The 17913-nt window shown below is 45.6% G+C and overlaps 1 protein-coding gene across 1 annotated transcript in view; it reads right to left on the bottom strand.

Moving 5' to 3' along the window:
* Positions 1 to 17913, bottom strand: part of TTBK1 (tau tubulin kinase 1) — a gene marked incomplete at both ends in the record, with an annotated part of 94192 nt that overhangs the window by 15916 nt on the left and 60363 nt on the right. The window contains 2 exons of the mRNA XM_084262417.1: positions 11997 to 12555; positions 15179 to 15354. Of these exons, the coding sequence (XP_084118543.1) occupies positions 11997 to 12555; positions 15179 to 15354 (735 nt within the window). The remainder of the gene's footprint in view (positions 1 to 11996; positions 12556 to 15178; positions 15355 to 17913) is intronic.

A 17913-nucleotide genomic window follows, 5' to 3' on the forward strand; every position in this document is an offset into this window, starting at 1 on the left:
GGCAGGTGCTGCTAACAGCAATTGTGGCACTTTTAGTTTTGCCTGCAATGACAGACTGTTTCTTCAGGCTCATTCTCCAATGCAGGCTTTACAGAATCAAGTGATTCTTGTTATCCCTTCTCCTTTGTTTAGGTTTTGAAAATATTTGGTTTTAAATTCCCATCCAAGACTTGGATGTGGTATCTGGTGGTGATCTCCCCAGTAGAAAAGATCTCCCCTCTGCTCACATCTTCATTTTCCTGCTGTTACATTTAAGATTTTAATTTTTTTCTTCTATAGCAGCACGAGAACTGACATGTAGCTAATGATTTCCCCTAACTCCCACCTCATTTTGGGAGACAGCACCTCCCAGGGCACAGTTTCTCCCACTCTGCATGTGTGACCTATATTCTCCATACTCAAAACGCGACCCTGTCCCTGGCTGAACGCAATAATTAGCTTGAATGCAAGCAACTTCTCAAGTGATTCAGATCTTTATGAACAGCTGGACTGCCAGTGTTATTTTATCAAGCCCCATCTTCCTGTCACTGCAAACTTTCTCCTCAGTGATTTCTTTTTGCTCCTTGACAGCCATTAAGGGCGTGGAATAGTGCTGAGCTAAGGGCAGGAGATCAGGAATCCTAATAAGAAACATCTCCACTTGTAAGAGATACCAACATATAACCATCTTTTGGTTGGTTAGTTGCTTTTCAATCTATTAATAATTTTAAGTAGAAGAAAGTCTTACTGAAATCTATATAAATCAACTGTCTTTATCAATCAGACTTTTGAACTTGGAAGAAGAGTATCACGTTTACTCAGCAAGAACAGTTCTATATATAACCATGATGAGCTGCATATAGATAGATTACTGCCCTTTAAATTTTATCTGTGGAGCTACTTGTCAGCTAGTCATTGTTTTTGTCCAAACCAGGCAGATTAGAGTTTATAAATACCCATTTATCCTCTCTGTTCCCTGGCAAAATGAAAAATTAATAAAAAATTAAATAAAATTAGAACAATAGAAATTTTCATTCCTAAAAATTGACCTTGAAAAGTGACTATCAGTGTTTTGGAGAATATGAACTAAAAAGTATTACGAGCTACTGATTCTAAATCTACTTGTACAAATTCCATTTCCTCTGGAATCTGCTGTTCTATTGAAAGTCTCTACTGAACACTTTAAAAATAACATCAGAACAGCATCTACTTAAAGAAACAAATCCTCCTGTCACTCTGAGAAAAGCAAACCCTTGCTTTTCCTGGTGTCTGTGCTCAGCAAGAGAACTGCCAAACAGGATTAAGCTGCTGGTTAATTCAGTCCAAACGTTTCTGGCAATGCAGAGTGCCTTTTTAAAAAATGAAATGGATCAACAAATTGCACGTAAAATTTTTGGCTGGACAGTAAAGTGTCCTGTTCACTCAGGTCCTTGGAGGACATCAAAATAAACTGATGTCACTGATTCAAGAATGGCTGTGGGAAGAGACTGGTCATGCCTGTGCTGCATCTTCTCAAGGAGGATGTGTTGACCCCTCCACCTCCATCCCTTCACCCACCTGGATATTCTGTGGGCAGGCAGGAGGCAGTGCTGGCCCAGCTTGCCCGAGCACGTGCTGCAGCATGCAGACCCACATGGCCAGGTCCTGCAGGCTTCAGAAAGCCCTCCCCTCCTCCCTTCCCACCTGGGGTCACTTACAGAGGGGTGAATCTGGTATTAAGGGAGCCTCAGTCAGGGCAGATATACCTACAAAAACTGGCATTTGCAAGGAAGTGTTCACTGTAACTCTACTGGAAACACCGCCCTATGCAGTAATACCTCTGTGACACAACTTTCTCCAACACCCACACATACCCCACGGCATTTTCACATCTGCCTGAGATTTCTATATGATTTCTTGTCGTCATCCTGTTCTTACACACTTTCTGCTGAGTATTTTACTTTGGACTCTCACTTTCCTAAAGCTCTGAGCATCACCAGTGACCCCTTCTTTAACCTTAACACCCAAACTGACTCTTCTCCCTGAAGACCAGACCAAAGGCTCATTTCAACAGAAGACAGTGACTACGTTGACTTAACTACAGAAGGTCTTCATACAGCCTGGTGCTTTCTGCTGCAGCTACACTGAGAAGGGAAATATACTCCTGCACACCCAGCAAATAAGGTTACTTATGACAATTTCAATTAACTTTGATTTCCCTTTCCTCTGAGATTCAAGTCAGTTTTGGACAAGAGCTCCAGGGGCTCTGTATACCAAATGCTGAGGCCAGTTTATTTCTCAAGTGAGATCTGTTATCATAGGCATTTCCAAACAAGGCCAAGAAGCAAGGCTGCTCTGCCACTGAAAAGCTGCAGGTGCCTAAAATTTCTGGAATTTAGAAACAGCATTAATACACAGCTGGATCAGTGAGAAAATCTTTGCTATCCAACTCTTGACAGTCAGCGCCTCTGGGTGAAGGCAGGTAGGCTTGGAGCAGCTTCGGAGTGGAGAGCAGACAAACAGGTCCTCTGTCACTCAACAGAGGCAAAGCCAGAGAGACAGAAATGTGTGGTCACTGCATGGAAACCAAACTGCAACACAAGCAAAGGGGGTTTCCAAAGCCAAAGCAACAAAGAGATACATGATCGTAACTCCACAAGAGGGACAGATCCTGAGGTCCCGCCTCAGGTGAGCTTCCAGTGGGAGTCTGCCTGGATCTAGATGGAGTAAAACTGCCTACAGGTTTGGCCCAGTGTAAGATACCAACAAAGATGCTTGAACCGAGGTGCCCGGGGAAGGCAATGCTTGCTGGTACCTCCACAGTCTCTCCACTCCAGTCATAATTTGACAATGTTTGTGGCTTGACTGCATGTGTTCAGTGAGGCAGCCCCGCGCTTCCTACCCCAAGGCTGCAGGACACGCGAGCGAGTCTCTGAGATGAGCCCTGGCATCCACCTTTTTCACACATCACAACGTTCACCATTTGCGTTCTCATCTTCGGCCATGCTGCCACCCCTCGCCCAGGCTGCTGGGAAGGTTAGAAAGGCAGATGTTTTCAGTCTCTGTGGGGTCTGGTTGCAGGGGCTTTGGAAGTTACAGTACCTTAGGCCAGTGTTGTCTGGGATTCAATATTGCATTAAGTGGTGACACATTGTGGGCAGGTGGGATCTATTATTGCATTATGGAGGCTGCTGCTTCCCTGAACAGGCTATGTTTTGTGTGTGAAGCGGGCCCACACCTGCTGGAGCTGGGACCTGGAAATGCGGAGGACGGAAGGCATGAGTCTGTGGTTTCCTGCCGTGAGGGGCAAGTGCCTGCGGTGGGGCATGCGCACGGGGCTGCTCTCCGCCGAACGGCTGCGCTGTATGAAAGTGCCACCAACGTGAGGGTAGTGTTCTGTCTCCAGGGTTGAGGAGGAGAAAACGGAGGACGCCAGTCTTCTCAGGGGGCTGTACCTCGGGAGGGAGTGCTGAGAAGGCCTGTCCTCCTCCAACTGAAAAAGACCAAGAAGAGTGGAGGAAAAGGTGTCAGGCAAAGACTTGACTCGCCCCTGGTTTGCGATGCGCATGCTGCAGACATCTTCGCCGGCGGATGAAAAATGCTTTTTGCTCTACACGGGGCGTACTTACTGCTCTGTGTCTATAAACTCCCAGGGATCCTACGGGCACCAGGGGAGCCTGCCATGCCTGGGGGCCTGCCATGCTCTCCCCAGCCACACACGGACACGAGCGACACCAGCAGTGCCAGGCTCCGCTACATCAGTCCCCTCCTCTGGCTCCTCCACCTCTCTGTTCCTCTGGCATCACTCATCTTCACATGTCATTAGTCTATTTATGCATCTTGCACACAGGTAACAGTCAAACTCTCAACACACTTGGAAGCCATGTGTATGAGAAAAGGTGAAACACCTGCTGCTAAAATGACTGTATGTATTTAAAAGTGAGGGATTCTCAGGGGCTCTTTCGATGAGTCTTACGCAAACTTGCTCCAGGGATTTGCAAAGACAATTCTGGGGACTGTTAGTGGACTCTCCTTTTCTCACACCCACAACTGCTGACCTCCAAATTCATACTGAGTACCTGCAGGGGGAACGTTACTGCTCTCTGTTTTGTTAAGAGGATAAGGCAGCAGCTGGAAAGACAGGCAGGGCATAATTCCCCTTTCAGCAAGAAATGCAAAACACAGAGCCACGGGACCACAGGAGGAGAAGATACACTCTTAGGTCCCTTTTCTGCTTCTGCCATCCTGGGATGGCCAGGAGAGGGAGGGAAGACTACTCACAGAGGACAGCTTATGCCAGGATGGGATCGCAGTCCCTACCTTCCCTGCACAAGCAGAATGGAAGAGAGAGGCATTACTGGAACGACTTCAGATTCTTCACCCTGAAAATGTTAAGCTCTTCCTCCCCTCTCTACCTCAGCTATGAAATTCGTGTTTTCACAGGGGTCAGCAACCTCAATTGCCAAACCCAGACCATTTTCCTGGAATTCGCTTTTCCTTTCAAATTAATTCCCTTCCTTGTATTGCATTTTTTTTCAGGGAGTCTCTCAGGTCTCAAAAAGCAATTGGGAAATGTGAAAAGGCAATACTGTATTTTCTTAAGCCAACACTGCTCTCCTTACCCTACTAGAGATGCTGCTCTTACAAATGATATGAGAAAAAGAGCTGAACTTCATCAGTCTCATCGTTTTTCTATCACCTTCAATACCTTTGCAGTGCTTTGAAGCAGGTATCTTACCTTCATAAGTGTCTGAGAACTACTCAACTTGTGGTGGGCTTTAAATGTGAAAAGCAATTATTCACAGTCCTAAATGTACAGCATGTCACTGCACAGATCAGACTCTCAGATGACGATAATAATAATGATGTAATGGTGTCTGACAGAGTACTTGAGAGAGGCAAAGAAATTATAGACAGCCACTCTCACCTCTCCTGAAGATGTCTTCTTTGCATAGTTAGTGTATAAATTCAGTCCTGGGTGTACTGTTCATAGGCTGCACAACTAAGTATAATGGAATTCTTATTACTTTTTGATCCATGTTTGGGCTCACCATACTGTATGATTTCCAATTTATATATCAGCCCAACATGGTAAAAGACCTCCCAGATCAAAAAGGATCATTCCAACTACCAAGATGGACCTCCTTGAAAGCACGGGACCGAGGACCTCTCCCGGGCCATGAAGGCGCAAACCCCACCACCAAGCTCACTTAGATATTGCTGCCCCTTTGTCTGAAGCTGATGTTACAGACGTGACTTTCTTCACTCTAATGCTTAACTTGCAGAGTCTGTGCTGGGGGTGCTGCCCCGTCTTGTACCTTTGCTCTTGGCAGCAACTGGGACAGCAAAAGGACCACTTTCCATCAGGCCTCTTCTGCTCTGTTTGGACAGGTGCTTCTCATGACCCCTCTCATGTGAAGTCCTAGAAAATGTGGTATTGGTAGAGCTCGATATATTTTAAAGATATAAAATGGAATCAGGAATTTCTAATGAGCTCAAGGTTTTGATTGTGTATGTATATTGTTTTGATACATAGTATTTTGACTGTCTATACATAATGAGTATACATAAGCATTACTTCCCTTATAGTATCATCCTTTTGCTGATCCTTTATTCCTAACACATGGATGGACTGGGACCCTCCATCTAAGCAACATAAGGGTCAGAGGCCAACTCTACAATACATCCTTCTGCATCAGCTGGCAAGCTCTTGTCATGTGGAAGGAAGCTGGAGGAGCTGAATGTCAAAGAACTGTGTCTACAACAGGCACCAACTACAGCTTGGCAGGAATTATACTGAGGGGTAACAAGATGCTTCCCCTCCCCTGCAAATGCCCATTTCTCACCACAGAGAAATGTTCCCTCAGGTGCCCTCACAGCAGCCCAGAGATGATGCTGTAGAAGGGAAACCAAGACACTTAGCACTTTACCATACCTTATTTTTCCTGCTGCCTTCTTCCCCCAGCCCACCTCTTTTGCCCAGGGTCTGCTGAGAGCCTGCTGTGGTTACTTCCACCTGTTGCTTGATTATTTCAGTCCAGCTTTTCTTCTACCTGCCTCAGAGCCAGCAAAGTTGTAATTTCTACCCTCTGCTCCTGCTGGCTGCAGGCGCTCTGGGAGTGACAAGGGCTTCCGTCATCACTGCTGCAGGGCCTGGGGCCACAGAGGTCACTGGGCCCAAAATATAACCCAGAGAAAGCCCTGCTCAGCTTTCAGCCCTCAATGCAAACCAGAGATCCTCCAGGTAACAGAGCCAGGGCAGCCCAGAGCTGTACATCACAGCTCTGAGATCAGCCAAAATGCTAGAGCCCTGTCCCTGCTGTGAGGCAGCCCTCTCCTGTGCCTCTGTGGCCCTTTCAGAGGAATAATCATCACCAACTCAAATCAATGGAGGAAGAGAGCAGCACACTGGGGTCACTGAGGTGGCTGTCCCCTGGCAAGCTGTACTGTTCTTAAGGGCATCAGGCAACCTCACAACTACAACGTCCTTCGGATGAGGCAATGAGGAAGTAAGTTCAGGAGCACAGGGACAGCTGTGGGCTCAGCACTAGAACAAAGGGTATTTTCTTGGCTCAGTGAGGGTCTCGGCACAGTTTTTTACAGAAGAAACGTGGTGATTATAGGTAAAGTTGGGCTGCCAGGTGAACCTGGTCCAGGAAGCCTGTGAAATGTGCTTCTCTCTGCCTCCTGTGTCACCCCAGTATTACCAACACAGGTCTTCACGCTGAGCATCTTCACCTGATCTCTCAGCAAAGACAACAGTGGTGGGGTATGGCTGGGAAGGACTCATAAGCTTAATAGTTGCTGCTCTCTCAGAGTCAAGGCATGGATAACTTTAAATAAGTCCACTTGTGGCATCCTCCTGGCTGTGGGAGAACAGAGGCTAGCACCAAGGGAGATTTTTTTAAGAGTGATTCTAACTACACAGATAAGCTGGTGAGGAAACACAGCAGTCCCTCTTCACATTGGGACCTCTCCTGAAAGACAAACTCTTGCCTCCAGAACACAGTGTAAGCAAAATGCTCTCTAAACTCTGCAGGATGTATCCAAGACTAGGTAAGGAAGAGTTAATATCATCTCCCCCTCTTGCTCCACTTTTCTTGTGTCTTTTGAGGTGACATCATTCGGGCAAGCATGTTTTAGGCAGGCAAGTCTCAAAGCTTTCTGTACAATGCCAACTGCACTAGCAACCAGGGAGATCCAAAGTCAGGAAATACTTCTGAGCACAGACCTAGTTGGAAGTAGTTGCTAAAACTCTTTCCAGTGCAGAAGGCAGCAGTAAGTAGCCACCTCTGTCAAGTGTCAGAGAACTTGCTCAGCATATTTAGGAACTCAACAGATTTTGCAATTATATTGTTAGGTGTGGATAGAAATGATTTCCAACAGGAACAGCAATCCTATGGCAGGATTAACATGTCAACAGAAGTGCAGTTTAATTTTTTCCCCCACTCATTTTGAGCTATTTCTGTAGCATTATCTGCACATTAGTTCATAAAAATAAGCAGAGATTTTTTTAGTGCATCCCTGAAATGCATACATTATACTGTAAGAGCTCTCTTAAACAGCTTGCTGGGTGCTCAGTGCCATCCTGAGCAGTGCACAGACAGAAGGGCTTGAACTGGACATAGTGTCGTGACAGACCTGTCCTCCCTCTATACCAGGGCTTCCCATGAGGTCTATGCTCCACTGCAGCTGCCTTGTTGTCAGCTGAAACTGAGAGATATCTAAGATGTGAGAGTATTTGGGTCAGAAATTCCCCCAGGCTATTCAGAGCCTCCTCTGTTCTCAACTTTCCCCACAGGAGCATCTGTTCGTACTGTGTTCCCTCTTACACCCACACAGTTTCAGGAGGACACCATCATCCCTCACACTTGTGCTACAATATCTTTCTTCCAACAGATGAATATATTTGAACAAACATCTGAGCTCTAAATGAGGATAACTCAGGGAACTACAGGCTGGTCTGCCTGGAAAGGGCATGGAGCAAATCCTCCTGGAAGCCATTTCCACACATATGAAGGAGAAGAAGGTGACTGCGAGCAGCCAGCATGGATAAATGAAGGGAAAGTCATGCCTGATGAACCTGACAGCTTTATGGGTGGGAGGTTGTTTACCTTGACTTTAATAAGGTGTTTGACACTGGGTCCCATAACATCCTCATTCACAAAACTATGAAGTATGAGCAGGTATGAGTTGGACAGAAAAATGGCTGTGCTGCTGGGCTCAAAGCATTGTGTTTAGGGCAACAAAGTCCAGCTGGAGGCCAGTCACTAGTGGTGTAGTTAAGGGTTCATACTGGGGCCACTGCTGTTTAACAGCTGATGACCTGGACGATGGACAGAGTGAACCCTCAGCTGCTTCACAGATGAAACAAAACTGGGAGGAGAGGTTGACACCAGAAGGTTGTGCTGATATTCAGAAGTGCCTGAAGAGGCTGGTGAAATGGGCAAAAAGGAATTTCATGAAGCTCAACAGAAGGAAGTGCAAAGTCCTGCACCTGGGGAGGAAAAGGACATGCTGGGGGCCAACTGTCTGGAAAGCAGTTTGGCAGAGATGTGCCTGGAGGTCCTGGTCGACACCAAGCTGGACACCAGCCTAGTGCGAGGTGCCTTTGTGGCAAACAGAACCAGCAGCCTCCTGGGCTGCATTAGGAGGAGTGTTGCCAGCAGGTCAAGGGAGGTGATGCTTCCCCCTCTACTCAGCACTAGTAAGACCAGGCCTGGAATGCCATGTTCCAGTTCTGGGCTGCCCAGTACAAAAGAGACATGGACGTGCTGGAGATAGTCCAGCAGGGAGTCAAAAAGATGATGAATGGACTGAGTATCTCTCATTTGTGGAAAGGCTGAGAGAGCAGGGACTGTTATGTCTGGAAAAGTTAAGACTTAGGAGGGTTCTTATCAATGTTTATAAATACCTGATGGGAAAAAGAAGATGGATCCAGACTCTTCCTAGTGATGCCCCATGAAAGGACAAGAAGAAATGGACAGAAATTGAAATATGTGTATTCCATTTAAACACAAGTAAAAGGTTTCTTTCCTGTAAGGGTGACTGAACATTGGAACAGGTCGCCCAAAGAGGTTGTGGAGTCTCCATCCTCAGAGATATTCTGATTGGACACTGTCCTGAGCAACCTGCTCTAGCTGACCCATCTTGGAGCAGAGAGTGGGACTAGATGATCTCCAGAGGTCCCTCACAACCCTCAGCCATGTTGTGATTCTATGACAACCCATACATCACTGTCTTTTTGCCAGTAATGACTTATATATTGGAGCCAGAGAATGAAGCAACAGAAGAAAACATTGAAGCAGGGATTAACCATTTGCTCTCAGTTAGTACTCTACTGACACCAATGGATGTTCACCAGTTTTTGGGAGACCAGGATGACATCCCAAGTTGGTACAGTAAGGCCTATGACCTTAGTCAAAATAGTTCTGCATTTAGTGACACGTTTACCTATCTTAAATGCTCAGTTCATATTCAAAGATAAGGAAGATTTACTCATACATACACTATCTAATCACAATTTCAATCAAACCCAGAGGAAGCCCAAGCCTGAGCTACAGGAAACACCTGTCATTGCAAGTGAGGCCTTCAGTATTTTCATTAGTTAAATCCTTGGTCAACTTCTTATTAGTGTCCCAACCAACTGCCCCTCCATCTCTGCTGCACCTGAGGAGAACAGGCTTCTACTCTCTTTTAGGCACCAACTCATTTATCCTTTGAGAGCCAGCAGCTGGCTTTGTGACAGCAAATGAAAAAATAATAATGTCACTGCAGAGCGGTGTATATAGAGGCAACTGAAGGGTCCAGACATCAAAGGAAGCACAACTAAATTTCAGCCAGCCAAAGAAATCCAGTGTTGGTCTGTATGTACAAAGCCAGGCCCAGGAGTAACCAGAGGGCATTTGAGAAAACAGGGAGCAAAAAACCCCCCACCCCTCAGAGTCTGCTGGGGAACCAAGGCTGTCTAATACATTAGCAGTGATAACCCACAATCCCATCAATTTACCTTCTTTCCCCCTGCTTTTCAAGTTATCGCTGTGCAGTGCTAAGCAGCCTTCATACTGCATCATACCCAACTCTCCCAGTCAATTCACACAGCAGTATTACCAGCTGTGGCCAAGAAGACACCTCCAGCCTTCTTTAGCTATGCTAGATATGTTAGTGGAAGTGTTCCTGCTGGTTCTTGTCTCTGTTTTTTTGCGAGCTGGCTCTTGCCATGTTCATTGCATCTTGCAGATCTTACATATCTTGCACTGACCAGACTACTAAGTGTGCAGGCAGGGTAAATTCAGACATGGAGCCTTCCAACCCTGCTGATCTTGCCTCTGCAATCACTACATATCTGGGCATTCAATATATTGGCTTTATACAGCAAACACCTCCTCCTAGGAACTTTGCAGCTGGACACAGTCTTCATGAGCAGCAGGTACTGCTACTATGCCATGCTTCATCAGTGCCTGCTGTTGGCATTTCCATTCTTCCTGTAAATGCTTCAGCCTCATACGCTTAGAAAGGACACCTTGTCTGGCAGGCAAGGACTTGGTTTAGTTCTTTTTATGTAATTTCTTGTATCGTTCATGTTTTGCTGCCAAAACCAACAGTCTCTTCTTTTCTTGTACCTCTCCAGGATCCAGAGAGTAGAAGAACCCAGGGAAGGCCTGAGCAGAGGTTGCAGAGATGTCAGGGTTGGTCTCTTCTCTTGGATGACAAGCAATAGGACAAGAGGAAATGGCTTGAAATTACACCAGGACTGATTCAGGTTAGATATGAGGAAGAATTTCTTTACTGAAAGGGTTGTCAAGCATTGGAACAGGCTGCCCAGGGAGGTGGTGGAGTCACCATCCCTGGAAGTATTTAAAAGGCATGTAGATGAAGTGCTTGAGGATATGATCTAGAGGTGGGTTAGGCAGGGTTAGGCTGTGGTTGGACTCAATGATCTTAAAGGTCTCTTCCAACCCAGGTGATTCTATGATTGTATGTTCTTTTAACATGTTCCAGTCCAGTGACCACTTCCTTAGAGAGGAAACTCAAGAGGGAATGGAAGATGGAATTGCACCTCCCAGAGGGGAACAAGGGGACTGCACAAACATCTGCTGTAGGAGGGTATCACTGTGTATGTGACTGGAGACTCGCCTGCTCTTTGCTTCACTTACGGATCCCACATGCATGAGAAACATTCATTAACATACAAATACAAAAAGCCCCCAGGAGAACAATTTTCCTGTCTCTTACAGTGAACACTCTGGGACAGCCTTCTTCTGAACATCTGAGAAATGAAGATTAGATATGACAGAGGAACTCTGAGCCTAACAGTATATCATGTTTTTCCAGGTAATCTAATAAATTGCCTCCCACTAATAACTTCAGCTTCTTTATATCTTCAGAGGACCACAGAAAAAAAGTGAAAATGAATGGAAAAAAACCCCCTCTCCAGCTATCTGGAAAAAACACAGTAGGTAAAGAACATTTCTATGAGTAAGAACCCAGTAACAACAATGCCAGTCACTGCAGTAAGGCTGATGGGATGTGTGTGCTGGTTACTCTGAGCTTTTTGTCAGATATTTAGAAGAAAGTTTAATTTCAGGGAGTTTTTTTAGGATTTGCATTGCTGCAGGCCTGTCCAGTGCTGATGTGTGATGACATTAGAGTCCATTCTCTTGCCAAATGCTGTTGCTGCTGCTGAGAAACTACATGGAGAAGATTTGCTAGCAACACTTCCATACAACTAAGTGTTATTAACAAAACACTGTGGGAGAGCAATGGAAGAACTGATTAAAGATAGCTACAACCACAGGTGTGCTCTCCTCTGTTTCTGTGCAGAAACAGCTGAAAGATCTTGATAACAATGTGTCCCTAGTAGGGGACAGCGTTACTAACTATAGGGAGCACTTCTAAGGTGTTCACAAGGTTTGCAAGCGCTGTCAGAAAGTTTTACAAGAGCATCCATGCTTGGAATCACAGGCTTCTCCAGCATGGCTGAGGTTTCCTAAGGAGATACTATGCTAGGCAACATGATACAGACACAGGGATCTTACCTGTCTCTGAGGACCAGTAGGTTCAGATTCTCGTCTCCTTTGTCGGATAGCTGGTGCTGAATGTAAGGGGGAGTGGGCTGGACTTCCTGTCTGCTGTTCATGTTTACTGTCAGATACTGTTTGAGAAGGTCCTTCATGTCTGTGGGAACTGTCCTCCTCAGTCACAGGCTGCATACCCCGACTTCGCCCATCATGTGTCTTCGGCCTGACTGCAGCATCTCCCCCTAAGCGCCTTCTCTCCTCACCCTCTTCAATGGGTCTTAGTTCCTCAGGCTCCTCATCTGTGGTTCCAGAGGTGCTTGGTTCAGCACCTGGGTGGAAGTCCTTCAGCTCTGTCTCCTTATCAATGATAACCCACTCCTTGCTGTCGAAGTCCTCCTCCTCCGCCAGCGGCACGGAGCGGAAGGCGTTGCTGAGGGCTTCGTGTTCCACCGAGGCAGACACATCCATCCTGCCGCTCGCCTGCCGGTCCGCCTGGCCAGTATCAATGGACAGCATCTGGGCCGGCTGTGAGGAGCACACAAGCCGTGATGGAGAGCCAGGCAAATCCATTCGGGACCTAAAGACAGAACACCAGGTCTGTGGTTAAAGACAGGGAACGTGAGAGTTGAGAGGAAACCTGCACAGCCCTTCTCACTCATTTCTGGGTGTACCTCAGACAGGCAGGCTTAAGCAAAAGTATTTCTTTAGAAACTATAGTGGCATAAAGATGCTCCCCCTAAAGTGCTTCAGTATGATAGCCAATTCAGCATCCCCCCTCCTTGTAGATGATAGGGTGACACCAGTCTCCTCTAACGATACCTTTTTCAGTTCTACAGGTTTGTGGGAAAAAACCCAACGCCACAACCCAACCCCAAAACACCCCTTACTCCTAAATCTACCATTTGACTTAACAGGGTATCTGTGCCATCTCTGTGGTGGCCACTGAGGCCTCCAAGGCAGCCACATGAGTTCTCTGAAGACAGCAAGAATATTTGATCCCATTCTGCATAGACCACCCCAAAATACTGTGGAAGAGGGGGAAGAAAATACAAGTATCCTTTTACAAAGGGTAGTATAATGTTCAGTGGCTCACAATCTAAACACCAGCAGCTTCTGCAGCCATGCAGAAATACCTCTCAAAGAGGTGCTGGAAGCTCCCTGAGCCCCAGGTGGCCCTGGCAGCATTTCAGCTGGAAAAGCTAGTGGTACTTCTGTCTTTCTGCTCCACAGTGTTATGATCCATGCTTCTCCTTTGGCCTGCACCTGCTGCTTCCTTGCTCCTTTGCCTATCACAGAAGCTGGCAGATTGTTGTACAAAGCCAACGGGTCTGCTGCCCAGAAAAAGTCAGCTGCAGTGTGTTTTACAAAAGGATTTCAACAGGGACCATATGGGAGCTTTGCAGATTCTTCTGGGAACAGCCTTCTATGTGTGAGAAAGCATGAGGGGAAACAGAGAAGTGACTGACCATTGAGTGAGGGTTGCCGAGCAAAACTGTGTATCTTTAGCACAGTGGAAGGTCAGAGCTGAGATGGAAAGAATTAAAAAAAAAATTGAAAACATTTTGGGGAAGAAAGGGGAAATAGAGAAGGAGGTGACCAAAATTTTGCAGAAAAAAATCATTAATAAAACCAAAGGTCTCACCAAAAGCCATCTGATGGATCTGAAAGAAGTAAGGCTGTATTTCTTAAAGTCTTGAAAATATATTATTGTGAAGAGGGAACACTAAGAGTGCAAAGAACGGAAAATGGCCTAAACTCTGTGTGTGAAGCACTGGATTTTATAGAGTTGCTGCTAAAACAATAAAAGAAATTTTGGCTTTAGCCAGGGTCTTCATCCATTGCCCAGCAGAGAAATGACTGCTGGAGTGGAAGACTTTACTCCAGAAAGACAGAAGGATTTCCTAGTGCTGGGAGTCAGGTCTGTGTTATGAAAATATGAAAACAGAATAAAGAGAGGACTGTGTGGCACTCTACTTGGTGCCGGCTACTTGGACAATGAAAAAAGATCTTGATTTTAAAAACAGGAGCTGAGGGCAGAAGGCAGGAGAAAGGGATGTGTTTTCAGTACCACAGAGTTTTAGTATTGTTAACATGATTATGAGTAAACAAAGAAGAGTGGGAGAAATAAAAGGAATTAAAACCATCCAGTGAATACACAGGATTAGTGTTGCTGACTGTTATAAAATGGCTTTTTTCCCCTTCCTATTTTAAAAAGTCTTTCTTCTGAACAAGAAAAAGAAGAGGCAGCAAGACCCAAGATTTGTTATTCAAACCATAAATTATTAATAACACCACAATCTTTCTTGGATTGCAGAGAAACATCACAGCTTTCCCCAGCTGCCCAGAACAAAACAGTACCTAACGAACTGGGAATAGTGCTAGGGGCTCATCCTCTCTCTAGTTCCTTTTGATCCTCATTTCCAGCGACCATCTCCTCATGACTGTTCCTCTTGGCTGAAGTCTGTCAGATTTTTGGTGAGAAGGCAGCCTGTCTCTCCCCTAACCTCTTTTAAAGGGGCTGTTTCACCAGTACATTGTGCAATCACAGCCCATGCCCTGACTTTCAATGAGAAGAGGAAGACAGAGTAACAAAGGATGGGAAGGGGGTTACCAGCACCAAGAACTTGTATCTTACAAGGCATGTGCTCCAGCACACAATACTTTAAAAAGTTTCTTTTCATTACTTTTACTATTCTTGTTTTTTTGTTTATTTTTTGCTGTGGGTCTGAGAGAAGGTATTTCTGATACCCTCAAAAATAGGGTACATGAAAACACATGCAATGCTTTATGCTGAAAAGTGAATATCTTAATGAAAAGTAATGAAATAACAAACCCATCAGATCAGCATCTGCTTGCCAGCTCCCAGATCCTTGTATCTACCCTAGCAAGATTCACTCTTCCCCCCCAACTCAAACCAGCCAAAAGCTTGACAGAGGGCTTGACGGTTTGCCCTCCCTCTGACAATGTCCCTCCTTCCCTCTGTGGAGTTCTTTCCATCCAGGAACAGGATGAGAATCATTCCCACTAATGCCCCTTATTAACAGACAGGAATGTCTCATCAGAAAGGTCATGCAGCCCATGAACACCTCCACCCAGAAATGACCTTCCCGTGCCTGCTGATCTAATGATCGGGTTGGTCTCAACAGTCAATCCCCAAGACACTGCTAAAAGCAGTGGGAGGCTAGAGAGGTTGAGCAAACCTTCTTTCGTGCAGATCTGCTTTGCCATCAGCAGTGGAGAGGCGCTCTGACTCGGGGCTGTTCACGCGGCGGTATCTTAGGGAGCGTACTTGTGCGGTGGGGGACTCCGGAGGCACTCGGACAGGGGAACTGGGGCAGACACCATTTCTCTGCTCCTCTTCCACCATGCACTGAGTCTGTAGGGGGTAAACACAAGAGAACCTCAAAATCTGACCAAAGACATGGACTTCCCATCCCTCACTCTTGCTCTGTGCTTCCTTCCAGGATACAGCTTCACAATCTGTACAAGCAATGCTTGAAGGAATACAAGGGTCCATGCTATTGAAACAAGGTATGGATTTTAAATCAATTCAAACATTTAAACATCTTTACAAGGCACCCTTTGCATTTCAATCACCCTGAATAGTTGATCCTGCTTATATAAGATGACTAAGAGCCCTTGTTCATCAGTAATTGTCTACGCAGTGTCCATGCATTACATTGCAATGTATAGACTTTTACTTCTGAAGAACTAGACGTAACTAGGCCATCTCCTAATTCCCAGTGTGGTTTGGGTTTGCTTTTTTCTGTTTGTTTTCTTTTTTTAAACTTTCACTCAACTTATTCATCTGTAAGAGCTTTCTACAGACCCAAAGTCCTGCAGGGACCTGAACATGTTTGTGGACAGTGATGAGCATTGAGCGTTCATACTCCACCTGCTTAGGATAAAGCATAGAGGCAGAATGAATGGTCCAAGGGCTACAGCAGCAGCCTAGGATTTGCAGTCAACCCTGCTGTGCTGCCAGCTACTCAACATCAGCTGCAACACACTGCCTCTGCATGGGAATGTGTACTGAGGTGTCAGTGCAAATTGCTAGTATGGAGAGCGTTCACCCTTCTCTGCAGCATGTCCTACATTCACTTGTCCTCTCTCAGTGCCAGAGGGTCTGAAGGTAAGCAGACTTCTCAGTAAAATGCTGCTGATCAAGGTGGTTGTCTTTGTATCTGTGTTGTGCATATGGTAAATCAGTCAGTGTCCATAAATCAGCAGATTGAAACCATCCAGGCTGGGGTCAGAATGCATAACAAAGGAGCCTTTGCAGCTATGGAGAGTGAAGGACAACTTTGGGGCATTACACAACAAGCAGAATAGATGATAATGATTTAATCTGTAATCTGTTCAGGCCAGGAGCAGGTTAGTGACAAAGGAAGATCAAATGGGTTTGTGAAAGAAGGAAAGTGCTTAGGTAACAGGCAACTTGGTAAGATTCCAGAGCAGAGAATTGGGGGAGGGTGTGGGAGGGAAGGAAGAGGCTTCTCAAAACAGAATGAGAATTTGATCCCATGGAGGAAGGAGGGTTTAGAAGGTTGGTGACAGCAAGCAAGGAAACTGTGCTTAGCATAGAAATGGGAGAAGTAGGACAGAATAAGGTCTGAACTGTGTGAACAGAGAACTAAAGATGCCCTTAGAGAGGTAATGGGGAGAAAAAATACGTCAAGATCTACTCATCACCTAAATACAAAGAGCAAGACAGGGAGAGCCAGTGCTACATGACCAGAACATGAAGGATGGTGGCACTGTGAATAGCAGAAAGGTGTCTTACACACCAACTGCCACTTTGGTTCTGAAAGACACAAGGCATGCCTGAGATTACAAGCAGAGGTGAAGCTGTACCCTTATATATCCAATCTGCAGCTTCCCTTTTTTCCTCCATGTGGTGACTGTGACTTAAATAAAAACTGATTCTCTCTCAGAGAGCAGTCAGAACAAAGATAATAAGCTAGCAAAGCAAAAGGACAGGCAAGAGTCAGACTAAAGATAACAAATCTCACAGAGAGAAAGGACAGACTTCTTAAGCTTTGGAGAGCACGATGCCTTGGGCTCTATTTCATAGACTGCTGTGTAGCTACAGAGCCTGTCAGAACTGAAGTGCTCATTGCCATGCTGACTAACTCCCTAAGCTCCTTCACCAGTAAACTGACAAGAAATAGTATATCCCTTAGCAGGAGAGCACCTGGTCATGCTGTGGATCTTGTAGAAACCTGCCCTGCCTCTAGCTGCTGTTATGACAGGGCTTGTGAATGGGTACTCAAGACATGATGTACAGCTAGCACACAAAAAGGACATTTAGGACTCCCTCATGCACACCTCAGTCTGACTGAAGGACTGAAGAGCATGAAGGTACCTGGTGGTTCAAAGGAACACAAAAACACATAGGAGTTACCAGGACTCCACTCTACCAGGCTTTTGTTGATTTCAGGTACCTTCAAATGAGAACTTCTGGGGAGGCACACAGTTTACCAGTGGGAGATGAAGAAGTGATTTGAACTTGTTTTTTAATTCTTAGTATTGGGGAATGCTGCTGGTCACGTTTCACACAGACAACATATTGATCCAAATCACCCACACTGGAGAATTTTACAGAAGTTAGAGGGGATTATTTCTTGTCCATGAATAATGTCTTCTAATAAGACTAGGAATAGTGGAGATATCTACAGGGCTGAAAGAAGGACTGACCTTGGGCCAGTAGAGACTGAAGTGAATTCTGGTCAGACCCAGAAGACTAGCAGATTTAACATGCTAGTCCACAAATGTCCATGAAAGACAGGTTTGTGGAGTGAATCCCATACGACCTGATAGTATTTTAAGTCTGTTGCATGAGGGCTTCCCTGCTAACTGATTCTGTACATATCTGATGTAATGCCATGGGACATTCTGATTTTTAAATATGAATTGAGTTCAACACAAATACTAA

This window comes from Gallinula chloropus (genome assembly GCF_964237585.1).
Source record: "Gallinula chloropus genome assembly, chromosome: 3".
NCBI classification, from domain to species: Eukaryota; Metazoa; Chordata; class Aves; order Gruiformes; family Rallidae; genus Gallinula; species Gallinula chloropus.